The sequence below is a fragment of the Vitis vinifera genome, chromosome 14 (assembly GCF_030704535.1).
Source record: "Vitis vinifera cultivar Pinot Noir 40024 chromosome 14, ASM3070453v1".
NCBI lineage: Eukaryota > Viridiplantae > Streptophyta > Magnoliopsida > Vitales > Vitaceae > Vitis > Vitis vinifera.
The window spans coordinates 423,943-440,184 of NC_081818.1; the positions used below are offsets into that span (position 1 = coordinate 423,943).

Below are 16,242 nucleotides of genomic sequence, written 5' to 3' on the forward strand. Positions count from 1 at the left end.
ACAATTGCCTATACATGAAACAGTGAGTGAATTGATGAAAACCAAGCCTTTCTGCATAGTAGGCAACGCCTCGTGGCCAATTTAAAGAAGCAGGGTCAGAAGAGAAGATCAAGTGAGACTGAGAGGAAATGGGGAGAGGATGTCACGTGCCATGTGTATGACATGGCGACATTCCAGCCGTTTATTCAGTTGTTGCCCACTTCCCTTCACATCTCCATTACTCTTGGCTCCTTCTCACTTTCACTATATCATTCCCGACATCATTGTAAGTCACCATCATTCTCATCTTCTCTCTTCTTTCACCCAAAACCCTAGCTCTCAATCCTCAATCATGGAGTCTTCACCTCCCCATCATCAGCAAAATGAAAGCAACGGCACCCATAACATCTCCAAGAAATCAAAGCCCATGTTGATATCTGAGTCAGATCTTCGATTTGAATTCTCTCACCACGACCCCAGTATCGCCAGAATCAATAACGGGTCTTTCGGCAGCTGCCCGGCCTCCGTTACTGCCGCTCAACACCATTGGCAGCTCCTATTTCTCCGCCAGCCCGACCACTTCTACTTCAACCGTCTACAGCCAGCCATTCTCCGTTCAAGAACCCTGATCAAGGACCTCGTCAACGCCGACCACGTCGATGAAATTTCCCTTGTCGACAACGCCACCACCGCCGCCGCAATCGTCCTCCAGCAAATCGCTTGGGCCTTCACAGAAGGCCGATTCCAGAGGGGCGACGCCGTCGTCATGCTCCACTACGCCTACGGCGCCGTCAAGAAGTCCATCCACGCCTACGTCTGTCGCGCCGGCGGCCAAGTCATCGAAGTTCCGTTGCCGTTTCCGGTGAATTCGAACGAAGAGATTGTGGATGAGTTTAGGCGGGCTTTGATGAGAGGGAAGGCCAACAGTGGAAGGGTGAGGTTGGCTGTGATCGATCACATTACGTCGATGCCGTCGGTGCTGATTCCGGTAAAAGAGTTGGTCAAGATTTGCAGGGAAGAGGGGGTTGACCAAGTTTTCGTGGATGCAGCTCATGGTATTGGGTGTACTGATGTCGATATGAAAGAAATTGGTGCTGATTTTTACACCAGTAATTTGCATAAATGGTTCTTTTGCCCGCCATCCGTTGCATTTTTGTACTGCCGGAAAACACCTGAGACTTCTCCGGAGTTGCACCATCCGGTGGTGTCTCATGAATACGGTAATGGGTTAGCCATAGAAAGTGGTTGGATAGGGACTAGAGATTACAGTGCCCAATTGGTGGTCTCGGATGCAATTGAATTCACGAACCGGTTTGAAGGTGGTATAGAGGGAATCAAGAAAAGAAATCATGATGGTGTTGTTGAGATGGGGAAGATGTTGGCCAGTGCATGGGGGACAAATCTTGGGACTCCACAAGAAATGTGTGCAAGCTTGATAATGGTTGGGTTGCCCGTTTCTTTGGGGATTTCTAGTGATTCAGATGCTATGAAGTTAAGAAAGCATTTGAGGGAAAATTTTGGTGTTGAAGTGCCAATATACTATCGGCACCCAAAAGATGGGGAGGTTAATCCAATAACAGGGTATGCTCGAATTTCTTATCAAGTTTACAACACAATCGATGATTATTACAAGTTCAGAGATGCGGTTAATCAACTTGTTAGTGATGGTTTTACTTGTGCTCTTTTCCCTAAGTGAAAAGGTATGCCCTCTCTAAGTGAAAAGGTATGCCCTGGTCTCTTCTATATTAATGATTCATGAGCTATTTATGACACATGGTAAAGTTTCCTTGCTTGTTAGATTGCAACTTTGAAATTGTAGTATACTGTGAACTGGTGCACAATGTTAGCACAGGAACTTATGATTCTGGTGCATCATCTTACCGACACTGTAGTTTGTAAATGTACTCTTGAGCCTCAAGAGATTTTCTATTTCTCAAATGAACCATATTTGCACAATGCATCAAATGAACCTTATTTGTGCAATTTATTCTTTTTTTTTCTTTCTAAAACCTATATATATAGGCAAATAAAAGATAATATTAATAATTAAAAGAGCTCAAAAAAGCACTAAACAAAAGAATCTGTGCATCCTATCTAAATCCTAAGCCCTCTATGAAGTCTACCAAGGAGAAATCAAACCAACAGACCTTAACCCATTCAAAATTTAATTTCAAGAATAAACCCTTTAACACATGATTTGTGTGTTCCTCATCCTTGAGGTTCTGCTATTTCTTTTCTTTCAAATGCTTCAAAATACACAAAAGCCAGCACAATGTCACACCAAAATACACAAAAGTGAGCATAATGTCACAGACTTGGGTGTTTCTAAAGCACCTCAAAAACTTGAGATAAATAAACAAAGGAAGTAAGACTTAGAGAGTTTGGAAGAAAGGAGACTTTGATTACTCACATTTTACAATGCTAGGAATGCTAGTTTTTGGTGCCTTAGCGACCACCATCTATTTATAGGCACCAAAAGAACTCTTTGGAACCTCAAAGTTCTCCACTACTTTAAAATTCTCTAGAAAATACTATAAGTTATTTACATGAGTTTTCAAGAGTTCTCAACTAGAATTCTCCACACTATTCTCTTGTCTTCTATTCACTTGTGAAGATGTGTGGATGTTACCAGGCTTTTCTAAAAGCTTTTTGCTTACTTATTAAAAGCTTAAGTGAGGGATTATTTTGGGATGTGACAACAAGGTCCCAAAGTATACGGGCTTTGACACAATGACAACATCTATCAGCCAACTGCCAGTGACTAATTAATAGGGAAAAAAAAGGTAAAATAAAACAAATATAAAAGAAATAAAAAGAAAAAGGTACAGGAGGAATGAGTGATATAGGCAAAGAGAAAGGGATTCAGATTTTAAAAAATCTGGAATGAATCAGGATTGAGGATAATAGTGTACGTTACTTTTGTAAAATGCCCTTTTAAAATACTTTTTGAGAGCGTCAAAATAAGAAGAGGTGAGGAGTGAGGTGGATGTTATGGGTGGTGAATGGTGAATGGTGATGGTGGGGTTGGTGGTACCATGAGAAAATCTGCTGCTTACCTGCTTCTTCTTGAATCTCTCTATCTCACTCTCACACTCCCACAGAGAGATAGAGAGAGGGAGAAAATGACTGAAAATGAGAGAAAAGTGAGGAAAAGTAGAGAGTGAATGTAAGATAATGTGGAATAGTTCTTGCAGCTGCTGATCTTGAGATGACACCCCTGAGAGGAACCAGATTGCTGCTCCCATTTTTAAATTTGAGGTCATTTTTCCTCTTCTGGGTGGCTCTCTATTCTCAACATCATGTCCTTTCTCTTACAAGTTTAGAATCAGTGGCTTCTGATTTCAGAATTCAATTTTTTAGGGGGGATTTGTTTCATTTGTTGTTTTATTATTATTATTATTGGTTTGTTTGGGTAAATTATGGTTCCAACTTTGTAATTTGATGTGGGTCTTGGCATCTTTGTGTTGTGGTGGTCTCAAGTTTGTTTCTTTTTTCAATAGTTCTGATTTAGTGAGTGTTGCTTGGTTTGTTGAATTGGTTTGATTTGGGCTGAATCAGGCTTGATTTTGTAGTTGATATTGATTTTCGGTAATTTTAAGCTGACCCATTACGAGGGTTGAGGATTTTGACTGCTCTCCCTGTGATTCATTCAATCTCCTTGTGTTGTGATCTTTATTCTGGGTTTCTCTTGTCCTATTGGGAGTTTCTCTTTTGGATCTTGAGAAAATACCGAGAATTAATTAAGAATTCTGTTTTCAAATTAACTTTCAGTATTTTCTTTTCTCTCTCAATTCTTTTCAAGATCCAAACAGGGCCTTATTTGATTCAGTTGAAATTTTTTATGGAGAGATTGATGGTATTTTTGTGTCGATTTTTGTTTCAAATTTTTGGATGACAAGCTCATTACATTGTGAATTACTGTTTCTGTCATGGATCTCCAATTTGGTTCCCGTAGTTTAGAGTTGCATTTTTGTGTCATTTTCAAGTCTTAAGACACGTCCTTATCTAACCCTTGTTCCTGTATTTTTGGAGGTATAAGTTTGTCACATAGACCAGCTACACAAGGTTTTGAAAAATAGCATTTTGAAATACTAGATATGTCTGGGAAGTGTGTGATTGTTCTGCATTTTTAGAAGTGATTAGTCTATGCAACGTATGATTTAGTAGTTCATTGTGTATATGAAAATAGAGGTAGTTTCCTCTAACATAGGATAATGAATTACTCTTATTAGTAAGAAAATACGAGGGCCAATAACTATGATTTTCCTTGGAGCAATATGTTGCTCTCTCCATGGATGGACATTTCGTGTCATGCAATGAGGAAGCTTTTATTGGTTCTGAATTTGACTTTCCAAGTTAATTCTTTAGCCTGTGACTATAGAAAAGTATTTATAGCACATGGTTTTCTGTTTATTTCTCGTAGGATGACAAATTGAATGTATCTTTTTGGGTGGATTATTGCTATATTCTTGGCCTGATGTTTTGGGACCATGGTAGTCCACAGACCAACTGCATGACTGTATCGGCAGAAAAAGATGTCTTCTTAGCTTTGATAATCTGTAAAACATCTGAAAAACAATATATTTAAATCCATTAATGCAGACAAGAGGCAGAAAATCACTTCCAAAATAAGCCCAAAACAAAACAAGAACGCAATTCATCTGAATTACAAGATCCCAACTTCAATATTGTTTTGATTGAAGAATCAGCCAGAAGGATTAGAGCGTTAATTCCCATAGACAGAAAACACCATAAGTTCAAGAATTTACATCTTGCTACAATCCCAGACTGGGCAAGCACCTATCAACACCAGGAAAATCTTAAGACGCTAGACTGACAGCATTTCTGATCTTGCTATTTGTACTGGATTGGCTTGCCTTGTATTTAAAATGGAGATAACAGGCAATCTGTATGTAATAATGAGCAATTAGTTAACTCTGTATGTGAGAAAGCATAAATGGTTACAGAACTGAATTAAGCAGAACTGGCAGAAAAACAACATCTGGACAAGGGAACCTGAAGATTGGAACTGCCAGTATCAAATATAAAAGTGGAGTTCTGGGTTGGGTATCGAGCATCCTAATTATTCTTTGGAGGTACTATAGCTCCATCTGAATCACCAAAACCATGATGCTTGCCATTTACACCATCTGCACCTCTTCCCTTCATCATGCAATTCTAGCAGCCTAGTACAATTTTTATCTTGGTGCTGCTTCTTTAAACCAACTCTCACCGAGCTTTCAGAGGAAGCAGGAAGAAGGCATGTCAAAGCTAAAAAACAAAGAGATAGCCAAGAATATCCTTGCCTCATTTATAGTGCTAGATAACTGCATTTCATATATGCAACCTTGAGCATCCAAAGATAAGTCATCTTCTCAAGTGAACAATCTTGGGGCCTTTTTATATGAATTCAGTCTCTTTTCATTCAATATTATTGGTAAGTTTTAACAGATCATTTGCACTTCCTAAAACCTTTACCTGTCCTCAAAAAGCTTGATCATGTGGATTGAAAATGCAGGGTTTCCACTCCAATCATTGTCCTTATTCACTGTATGCATGTGTGAAAATAGACTAGTTCTCTAACATTTTATTTCTTTAACATAAAAGCATATCAAACTCTCATCAGTGATAAAAAAATAAGGGCCAGTAACTAGAACTTGCCTTGGAGGGGTATGTTCCTTGTTCTGTGGATGTTCATTTGTGTCATGCAATGAGGAAGCCTTCTTTATTATTGTTATTTACTGAGCAGAATAATAGAACTATTTTTGGATTTGCTTCGACAGTTTGTAGATTTTTATAACTGGTGGAAGTTTATGTACTAATTTCCTGATTTGACTTGCTACTCACAACTGCAAGTCATTTTTTAACCTATGGTTTTCTGTTTGCTTGCAGTTCAATGGCACGTTGAACACATTGTAGAAATCTTCTGGAGTGGTGAATAACATCCATTTTCTTGGCTCTGATTGTCATGTCTTTGAGACCATAGCACTTTGCAATGGTAGTCGATAAACCAAATGCATGCATGTATCAGCAGAAAAAGGGTCTTCTCTTAGTGTCTATGATGTATGTACCACTGGGAGATATCAACTCGTCTGTGGTGTTCCTTTCTTTCTTTTCTTCAATGTCCTTTCTGGGAATAAGTAACAGATTTTTTTATAGGTTCTACCTGAACTCTTGTAAATTTTGCGCACTTAACACTAGTATGCTTTTACACTTTAGCAGCTTTCAGGTAATGCAAGGCTGGCACGCAATAAGGCATTATTACCATGATTTTGTTCATCCCCTCTGTAGAGGTTCCATCTGGTTTGAAGTATTTGTTGTTTTTTAATGGACTATGATTGCATGATGATTTTGATGGATGGTTTGAGTCAATTGATGGGGTGTTTCGCAGCAACGTGTTTGGATTCTTGGATCTACAGAGTCGGGCCATTGACTCACGTAAAGGGTTAACAAATTTTGTCAAATCCATATTTTGAACAGCCTCTCCCTCTGTTGTGACGGGGAACCGCAACATAGTATGTTGTCATCTCATCTTTCTCATTTTCCTGTACAGTGAAACGAAACTGTGAGAAATAGCAGCCTTCAAGGACCCGGCAACCTTGCTAGGACACCGTCTCAAACACCTTCTGGAGGAGGAAGAAGATTGAAGCTCAATTGGGTGGCTAAATTCCTGCTTCATTTTCCGAAGCTGGTTTTCCATTTGTACACAAATGCAAAGCCAAAAGAATGTAATGCTTCTTTCTTCTAGAACAGCTACTCCCACCCTTTGTATCTTGGCTAATGCTTGTGGAATTGCTGTTAAAACTTTGTTGAGACAATATACAGGTGATTGTGGGCTCTGGGGGTGCCAAATATTTGACAAACTTTGATCCAAAGAATGTATACATAGCTTTATACCAAACTTAAAAAGTGATGAAGAACTTTATGTGGCTGCCAAACAAAAGAAATATGTACAAAGAGATGATTGATTCTCTGGTTCTCCCTTGTGTGTGACAGATGAGACCCTCATTTTGAGAGACCGTGCATTATTCTTCCCAATTATGAGATGGAATTATTGAGGTGGATGCTATTGGGGTAGGGGTTCCAATCATTACAAAAAGGTAGCAGTAGCACAGAAATCACATCCAACAATGGGTGGTGGTGGCGGCGGTGGCGATGGTGGTGGTGGAGAGGTTTATTTTATTTTGAGAGGTGGGTCATGGGAGTATCATTTATGAGATGGAGAAGTTTCCAAATCCAAATCATAATTCCTTTCTTGCACGCACTCTTCTAAGTTTTTATATACATTTAGAGAGAGAGAGAGAGAGAGAGAGAGAGTCCTCATCATTCACATTAAAGATAAACACTCGTTCAATCATTAAACTCTTTCATTTCAAACCCTTTTTCAATTTACCACATTGGAGAACATTTTTTTTTTATATTTATAAAAAATAATAATAATTTAAGATATTGAAAAGCTATTTTGAATTTCCCAACTATGCCTCCAAGCTTTCTGTTGAAAAGACAAATTTAAAAATAATATTTTTAAATAAATTAAATTTCTTTCAAAATACCTTAAACACAATACTTAACAAAATTGATGAACAAAAATATAAAGAAATAGGCTAATACACAAAGAATAAAACATAAGTCGAGACCGAAACAACTGAGGTTCTTTTATTTGTCTTTTTTTTTTTTTTTTTTTTTTTTATCTGGCTTAAAATTAGAATTAAAAATAAAAACATATTTTTTTTTTTTAGTGTGGTCTGTCTCGAGCGAAGAACGTGTAAGCATTCATCAATCCAACCCAAACTCCATGAACTTTTCATTCCCATTTCCTCGGCGCCATCTCAACTATCCCTTTTCAATTCTTCTCTGACTTCCTCTTCCCAGGTAACGCTTTCTTTCCTCTCCTTTTTTTTAAAAAAATCTTCACGTTAGGGTTTCATTTTTTGTTTTGTCTTCAATTATCACCTCTGCTCTCTCATTCATTGGTTTTTATTTGTTTTCATCTTAATCCCTAGGGTTGCTGCACCGGTATTTGTGTAATTCTTGCTTGATTGTGGCTTGGTTTGCTGTCTATCAATTCGTTAGATTCGGCCTCTATGCAGATTTTTGGCGTTTGTTATTTTTATGTTTTTGATAATTCTTTTTGGGGTTTCGAATGGAGATCAATTCACTCCGTTTGGTTGCTGGGAAACAGGGGGGGAAAGGGAAGAAAAAGGAGTTAGAATTTTTTCCAAGTTGTTTTGGATTCTGGGAATGGAAGATTTGCCCCCGCTCAGCAATGTGCTTGGTTTAGGGTTAATTTAATGAAGTTTTTGTTTTCTCCTTGCCGAACCATGATAAATGTGTGATTCAAAATTTTAGATTTTCTCAAACCACATAAGAGTCTTATCTGTTGATTGGTTGCGGAGGAAACTGAGGCGAAGCGTCCAGACTCGAGGAAGAATATTTTTTAATCTTACCCTTCACTTGGTTCCTGGAAATAATGGGAGGAAAGAAAAGAAAAGAAAAGAAAAGGAAAATTCTTATCAGATGAAGCCATATTTGAGCGTTATCCTTTCCTACCCTTCCCTCCTTTTTTGTGATCTAAATAAGGCCTTATGCTGCTTTAGTTTCTTAAAGGAAATAAAATTCATAAAACTACCTAGAGTACTGAACCAAAATGTTGATGAATAGGCATTGTAAAGTTTATACCTTTCTGTTGCAGAATACCTGCAATCAGAAGTGTATAGAATCTGAAACTATTGGTTAATCTGCATTTTCCTATTGTATGATTTTGAAGCAAATTTATATTTTCCTCATTGAGATAGGTTATGGCGGGGAAGAAAATTATTGCCATATGCCAGTCAGGTGGCGAATTTGAGGCTGATAAAGATGGTTCGTTGTCATACCGAGGGGGAGATGCTCATGCCATAGATATTGATGATCAAATGAAGTTCAATGAATTCAAGATGGAGGTAGCTGAAATGTTTAATTGTAGCATTAGTACCATGTCTATCAAATACTTCCTTCCCAAAAACAAGAAGACTCTCATTACAATCTCTAACGACAAGGACCTTAAACGTATGATAAAGTTCCACGTGGATTCTGTCACAGTTGATATATATGTTATGACTGAAGAAGTTGTTGCCCTCGATGTCTCGAACATGCCTGCCAGTAGGTAGTTTTCTTTCTGTGCAACCTATGAACTATTTGTTAATCTTGGCTTGTAAGGGTGAAAGTTTGGGAATTCTTCATTTTGTAGGTCAAGCAGAACAACTTTGTCAGAAGCAGTGGTTCCAGTTGATGCCCCTCTTGATATGAAGGATGATATGGTGGATGACACAACATATCCTGATGTCTCCCTTGGTTTACCACTTGATGTTGTAGATGATACTACCCACGTTGATGTTGATGCCCAAATTACTATGCCAAATGAAATTTCTCCTGTTCTTCCTCTTTCTATTTCCAATGAGGAGAAGCATGTGAAAGCTGCACAGCAATGGCAAAACACTATTACAGGTGTTGGCCAAAGATTCAGTGGTGTTCATGAATTCCGTGAAGCATTGCGTAAATATGCCATTGCGCATCAGTTTGCTTTTAGGTACAAGAAAAATGATAGTCATCGTGTAACTGTTAAGTGCAAAGCAGAAGGTTGTCCGTGGAGAATCCATGCATCAAGGTTGTCAACAACTCAATTAATTTGTATTAAGAAAATGAATGCAACACATACATGTGAAGGGGCTGTTGTAACAACAGGATATCAGGCAACAAGGAGTTGGGTTGCAAGTATAATCATGGATAAGTTGAAAGTTTTCCCAAATTACAAGCCCAAAGATATCGTCAATGATATCAAACAGGAATATGGGATTCAACTTAATTACTTTCAGGCATGGCGGGGAAAGGAGATAGCCAAGGAGCAGCTCCAAGGATCCTATAAAGAGGCATACAGTCAATTGCCCTTTTTCTGTGAGAAGATAATGGAGACAAATCCAGGTAGTTTTGCTACTTTCACCACTAAGGAAGACTCAAGCTTTCATCGTCTCTTTGTCTCATTTCACGCATCACTGTATGGTTTCCAACAAGGTTGCCGACCTCTCCTTTTCCTTGATAGCATATCCTTAAAGTCAAAGTACCAGGGCACATTGTTGGCTGCAACAGCTGCAGATGGGGATGATGGTGTTTTTCCTGTTGCTTTTTCTGTAGTAGATGCAGAAACTGATGATAACTGGCATTGGTTTTTACTACAACTGAAATCTGCATTGCCAACATCTCGACCTATTACATTTGTGGCAGATAGAGAGAAGGGGTTAAGGGAGTCAATTGCTGAGATATTTCAGGGTTCATTCCATGGCTACTGCTTACGCTACCTTACGGAACAACTTTTGAAGGACTTGAAGGGGCAGTTTTCTCATGAGGTGAAGCGTCTCATGGTTGAGGATTTTTATGCTGCTGCTTATGCGCCCAGGCCTGAAAGCTTCCAAAGGTGCCTTGAAACCATCAAAAGTATTTCACTGGAAGCTTACAATTGGCTCATACAAAGTGAGCCCATGAACTGGGCAAATGCATTCTTTCAGAGTGCAAGATATAACCATATGGCATCAAACTTCGGAGAGCTGTTCTACAGTTGGGCTTCAGAGGCACATGAATTACCAATAACACAGATGGTTGATGTGATACGGGGTAAGATTATGGAGTTGTTTTTTACCCGGCGAACAGATTCCAACCAATGGATGACAAGGCTAACTCCATCTATGGAGGAAAAGTTAGAAAAAGAAACCGTGAAAGTTCGTCCCCTGCAAGTGTTACTCTCAGGGGGTAACACTTTTGAGGTTCGTGGTGACACCATTGAAGTTGTTGATATTGACCACTGGGATTGTAGTTGCAAAGGGTGGCAACTTACTGGTTTACCATGCTGCCATGCAATCGCTGTTATTAGTTGCATTGGCCAGAGCCCATATGAGTATTGTTCCAGATACTTTACTACTGAGAGCTACAGATTAACATATTCAGAGTCGGTACATCCTATTCCAAATGTAGACAGGCCTATGGAGAAAGATTCTTCTCTGGTTGCTGTAACTGTAACCCCACCTCCCACCCGTCGTCCTCCTGGTCGGCCCACTACTAAGCGTTTTGGGTCACAGGAGGTAGTCAAACGTCAACTCCAGTGCAGTAGATGCAAGGGTGTAGGACACAACAAATCGACTTGCAAAGAATTACTGTAGATTATTAAACACTGTGAGTATACACATTCACTATTCTATGATGTTATTCCTGCTATATTGGCCTGCATCATGTTATTGGATGATGGTGAGTTAACTTGCAATGTACATCATGGCTGTATATTTTGTGCATGATCCCATTAGTCTTGTGAGAGAACTCTTTTCTCCATAGTAAATAAGCATGGAGAAAAGATTACTTGAGTGGCTTCTTCTCTGGAATTTGCAGTGGTTTAGGGTCTAATTGAAGTTGTGAGGGTATCCAGGAGAGTGATAAAATGATAGGTATTTTTCAGGTACTGACTCTGCCTCCTGCTGCCTGCTGACCACAGGCACCTCCAAAGTGTGTTTAGTGTGCTCCAATTTTTCAGTGTGGGAGTCGTTTCCTATAAAATAAAATAAAAAATTGTCAAGTGTGGGATGATTTATTACCATTTATTAAATAAGCATGGTGGTTGTATATTATCTTGTCAGCCTAATTTTCTGTGTCTACTCATCACCCATTCTATTAATTTCTTTCTGGTTAAAAGAGTTTAAAGAACAAAAACATATTTGTATGGGATTTACTCCATCAGGGAATGTTGGAATAGGAAATTTATACCATTTCCTGTTCATTATTGTATTTGAATTACTTTTTAGAATTGGAATAGGAATAAGAAATTCACTCTTGTTGGGATTTTGATTTTTTTTTTCCCACATGGGATTGTGATTCACTTTCATTGTCATTTCTATTCTTATTCCTATTTTGCATACCAAGCACATCCTCAATTGATCCTCTGTGTTATGCCAAAATGACCCATAGGTTTGATTAAACATATGATATGCGACCTTATAGCTTTATAACTTATTTTCATGCCAAACACCCACCAATCTTTTCTTATAAAAAAAAATTCATAATGGATGCCTTAGAGCATGTTAAAGAACCAACTGGTATTGATACCTAAAGGAGTGCCAAGTCCTCCATTTTCCATAACTCAACTTGCAATTATATGTTAGTTCTGCAAAGACCATGGATCAAGCAGAGAGAATGAGGACATGACAATGTTTCGCCGCAAAAGTTGTTTATTAAAATAGTGACAGCAAGAGCTAATCAGGTTGTTAGCTTCAGATTTGACAAAAGGAGACAGTAGCTTACTAGCTTGAACCATAGTGGAGATAATTTAAGTGATGCCTAGGTGGTTTCGGTGGAGATAGAGACTCTAGCTTGTGTTTTCTTTTGTTGGGGTGTAAGTGTTCGTTATGATTTGATCACTGAGGCAAATACAAGCTCTCTCAGGTCAGGTATCATATATAACCCGTCAGAATCTTAATTCTTGCATCTTCATGAGCTTCTATTAAACATGCTGTAGTGCATTTCTGGTGGTTTCTATATTCAGTGTCAAACACATAGGATTATTCTTTTGGTTTCTATGTTCTTTTGTTTAATTATCTTTCACACGTTTGAAAGTGGGAATGTGGATTTTTCTCCCTTCTAAACCATTTCTTGAGCTGCTAATGGGAGTTGCAGATGGTTTACACATGGTTTAAATGTTCAAACATGCTGTTGCTTCATATTAAACCCAATATTTTGTTGGGAAGACTGCTTCCTCCCTGGTGTTGTTGCTTGCTTGAGCTTTGTTTTGTATGACTTCCCATTCTAAGTAATACCCTTTTTTTTTTCCTATTCTGTCAACAGGATAAGGAGAATCAGCTTTTGTACATCTAACAAATCGGAAGGAAGGAAGTGAGTGACACTAGTAAAACTGCATTTCAGTGTTAAAATAATCAAAAAGCCATGGTATTGGTATTTGGTACCCCCTGCTGCCGCATGTAGTGGAAGTTCTTTTTGCTGTATTTATGATTCTTTTTTTCTTCCTAACTTGGAATTCTTGGTAGCTACGACTATGGACAATAATTATAAGAAAGGTTTGTGTTAGGTTTCTCATGACACACAGCTTCTTTTAAGCCTGAGGGCAGAGAGAGAGGCGGAGTGGGGCTTCCAGATGATGTAAACATCCAAGTTTTTTTGTTCGTGTAAAGCTCATGGAGATGTATCCAAGGAAGACGCCTTTCTCCCAGATGGGCCCAAGGGTGTATCTCTATTCTCTTAAATATAAAATTAATATCTATCCCAGATGGGTTTATGGTATATTCTAGAAAGGAAATATATAAATAAACTTTTAAATATGATTAATATTAATTAAAATTAAGATTAAGTAATTAAAATCTTTTTTATTTATTTTTCTTTATCATAAATTTTATGTCCTTTCCTATAACCATAAAAACATTCATTTTTATCTCTTTATCATCTTATATTATTTAAATATAAAATTAATATCTTTATCATATATTATTTAAATTCAAAATTAATTAAATATAAAATTATATTCTATAATATATAGGAATCTCATTTATTTATTTATTTATATGAAATCGAGTTTTAATTTAATTTATTTTATTTTCCCTTTTTGTTTCCATTGTAAAGCTTTTGAGGGTGTATGGTAGTCTGTGAAAATAATAGGTAGCAAAAATTTGTTATGGTATATTAAATTTACTAAAACGATTGCTATTAAAAATACATATAGAGAGAGAGAGAATGATCAAATGATTCAAATACCAATGATGATGGTGGCATGAGAAAAAACGATGCCGTTTAATTGAAAATTGAAACGGTGCGTTTGGTTGAAAAGGACAAAGTGTCTTCTTCCACTTCTTTCTCCTCCTCTCTCCTCTATGGGTGCGTTTCCTTCTGCAACTCCAACCGAAACCCTAGCCCTGCTATTTTCAGTTCTTCACGGAAATTTTTGAATTTCTGCAATCCCCAACTCCTCTTCTCCTTTAGTGTTGGCTTCTTCCCTCACATTCAAACTCAAATTCATCCAAATCAGATGCAAATCCGATGAAGCTATCCATCACAACCCCCGAGTGCGGCGGCTGCAGTCTCACGGACCGCTGGTTACTCCACCACGTCCGCCACCGCGGCATCTACAGGCGCCTCTGCACCTCCTGCGTCCTCAAACTCCATCCGGGCTTATTCTGCCCCATCTGCTTCGAATTCTACGACCCTCCTCCCTCTCCCCACCTCCGCTCCCTTTGCCAGAAATGCCCTTCCATCTCTCACCAGCATTGCGTCGCCTCCCATTCTGATTCCTTCGTCTGTCCTCCATGCCTAAACCCTACTTTCTCCTTCTTCGATCCCGCCCGCACACCCAAAGATGCCCAAAACCCCCAATCCGATCGCCGCTACATCGATCTAAACTCCGCCAAGGTCGTTGCTTGCGCTGCTAGGATTTCGTTTCTGACCATGAGGAAGGCGGCGGTTGCCTCCAGGGGTGAATCGGAGAGGAGAGTGAAAGAAGCGGCCTTCGCCAAGAAGAGAGCGAGGGAGTCTCTGCAACACGTTGAGTCTAATGCAGCCAAGGAGAAGGCGAGGTCCGTTGTTGTAGACGCCAAGGACAAGATTGGTAAAGGAAATTGCATTGTGGGTGGCGTGGGAATGACCTTGGCTGAGCGTGATCGATATCCCAATGACGATAGAGACGATGGGCTGGATAATTCTTGTGAGGTTTCTGCTAATTTGGAAGACAAAGAGAGAATGACAGGGTTTAGGGCACAAAGCATATCGAATGGTGTTTCTATGAGCACTGACGACAAGGAGAGGGGAAGAGTGATTGCTGGCTCGGGCATGGGACGGCCATCTCTGCAAAACAGTGCTAGTGTGAATGAGAAAGAGAGATCAGGGGCTTTAGCTCATTACAACGGATTGGAGGATAAGGCAAACAAGACAGTTCCTTTTGTGGAAGGGCATTTCCACCATTTGCAAGGCAGAAATAGTTCACAATGATCAATCATTTCTTCCACAGATTATGCCACCATGGTGAGAAATTAAATTGTGCCGGTGTCTTTTCATGTGTTGTCTATGATCTTAGTTTGTCTGAGAGAACAAATTTATGGCCCCGACCTTTACTTGCGAATGATTGAATTGCAGATGGGATGATTCCAGGATTACATTCTGGAGATTGTGAGCAAATGCCAGATATCTTGTGAGAAAAATGCCAGATATTTTGTGTGCATTGTTCCTTCCGGATCAAGGGAAATTTTCCTAATATATATCATTTTCCAATTCAGCTTGGTGCCTGGTCTCATGTGGGGTTCAGTAACATCATATGAATGTGTATTCTAATTGTCTCAAGCTTAGTCAAATTGGATGATCTGTGCTCAGTTGTACCTGTAACTTTACTATAAGAATTTCTTTCTTCTTTTCTAGTTCTTTTCTCCTTTTTTGTTGCTTATGAACACTGATATCATTCTTTCTTAAATGAAGAAGCATTGGCACTTATTCAAACCCAGTAGTCTGCATGCTACTTGACGTGGGCATTTGCTGCAAAAATCTCAGTGGATGAGTTTGGGTATGTTATTGTCTTCTATTCCTTCTTGTTACATGGTGTGAGTATGTTTAAACTCTGAAATAGTTAGAGCCTGTTTGGGAGAGATTTTGAGATGGTTAAAAATGGTTTATAATATTTGGGGACGGCTCCTTGTAAAATCACTAGAACCAAGGGGGGTAATTCTTTCAAGAATCACTTTTGAAAAGTGCTACAAATTGGAACGTTTTAATCTAAATCGCCCTCAAACAAGCTGAAGATGAATGTCGGATACAATGGTCGGTCGAAGAGAGAAGGATTTGGCCCAAGAGGGCTTCAATTGTTAAGACGTTTCTTCCTTCCATTAAGAACTCTGATTATCTAAAGCATGTAGGGATATATTGCTGAAATATTCTAAATGGTTTGTGGGGTATGCTCGTAAAGATATTAAATGGATTTTTTTTTTAAAGGGGGCATTGACTTAAACCCCTTTGACGAGGACTTAAATTGTTTTGTCATTGAAGTTGTGTGGGTGTAACGCAGAAGTTGCTTGATTAGAAAGGAGGTAAGTACGGACTACTTGAAGCTATGATTTATGTCGATTAATTCTGTTGGGTCATGTAAGAGGAATGGTTTGATCAAGATTTGGTCTTCTTGTTGCCGTTTTTATTACTATTTACTATTGTTATTATTATATCTACTGCTACTAGTACCGTTGTCATCATTCCCCATTCCCC

The 16,242-nt window shown here is 38.8% G+C and overlaps 3 protein-coding genes across 10 annotated transcripts; all 3 read left to right on the forward strand.

Annotated features, from left to right (window-relative positions):
* LOC100244282 (probable L-cysteine desulfhydrase, chloroplastic) lies at positions 1–6,958 on the forward strand. 4 transcript variants are annotated; one of them, XR_009467637.1, is made up of 3 exons: positions 73–1,679; positions 5,872–6,042; positions 6,202–6,258. XR_009467637.1 is itself a non-coding variant. In XM_003633567.4 (2 exons), the coding sequence occupies exon 1, from the start codon at positions 140–142 to the stop codon at positions 1,673–1,675; it is 1,536 nt and encodes a 511-aa protein (XP_003633615.2). In that variant the 5' UTR covers positions 1–139; the 3' UTR covers positions 1,676–1,702; positions 5,872–6,258. The 4 variants fall into 4 exon arrangements, 1 of the variants encoding a protein (XP_003633615.2); XR_009467635.1 differs by having other exon boundaries at positions 85–1,702; XR_009467636.1 differs by lacking the exon at positions 6,202–6,258 and adding an exon at positions 6,533–6,958 and having other exon boundaries at positions 86–1,679.
* A 646-nt stretch (positions 6,959–7,604) lies between these two features.
* LOC100251030 (uncharacterized) lies at positions 7,605–13,219 on the forward strand. 4 transcript variants are annotated; one of them, XM_059742629.1, is made up of 5 exons: positions 7,648–7,851; positions 8,775–8,921; positions 9,061–9,124; positions 9,209–11,181; positions 12,838–13,219. In XM_059742629.1, exons 3-4 carry the CDS (start codon positions 9,075–9,077, stop codon positions 11,166–11,168), a joined length of 2,010 nt encoding a protein of 669 aa, XP_059598612.1. In that variant the 5' UTR covers positions 7,648–7,851; positions 8,775–8,921; positions 9,061–9,074; the 3' UTR covers positions 11,169–11,181; positions 12,838–13,219. The 4 variants fall into 4 exon arrangements, with proteins under 4 accessions (XP_010659755.1, XP_059598612.1, XP_059598613.1 ...); XM_059742630.1 differs by having other exon boundaries at positions 7,700–7,851; positions 7,983–8,921; XM_010661453.3 differs by having other exon boundaries at positions 7,605–7,851; positions 7,983–9,124.
* A 510-nt stretch (positions 13,220–13,729) lies between these two features.
* LOC100245891 (uncharacterized) lies at positions 13,730–16,177 on the forward strand. Of its 2 annotated transcripts, none has more exons than XM_019225002.2 (2): positions 13,730–15,018; positions 15,466–16,177. In XM_019225002.2, exon 1 carries the CDS (start codon positions 14,041–14,043, stop codon positions 14,983–14,985), a length of 945 nt encoding a protein of 314 aa, XP_019080547.1. In that variant the 5' UTR covers positions 13,730–14,040; the 3' UTR covers positions 14,986–15,018; positions 15,466–16,177. The 2 variants fall into 2 exon arrangements, with proteins under 2 accessions (XP_019080547.1, XP_002276443.1); XM_002276407.5 differs by having other exon boundaries at positions 15,130–15,486.
* Positions 16,178–16,242: the final 65 nt, after the last annotated feature.

Bases quoted from the DNA above. Each gene is read 5' to 3' on its own strand.
- LOC100244282 (XM_003633567.4), top strand. From the start codon at position 140: ATGTCACGTGCCATGTGTATGACATGGCGACATTCCAGCCGTTTATTC.
- LOC100251030 (XM_010661453.3), top strand. From the start codon at position 8,778: ATGGCGGGGAAGAAAATTATTGCCATATGCCAGTCAGGTGGCGAATTT. The intron at 9,125-9,208 runs GTAGTTTTCTTT...TTCATTTTGTAG, and splicing joins TCGAACATGCCTGCCAGTAG to GTCAAGCAGAACAACTTTGT.
- LOC100245891 (XM_019225002.2), top strand. From the start codon at position 14,041: ATGAAGCTATCCATCACAACCCCCGAGTGCGGCGGCTGCAGTCTCACG.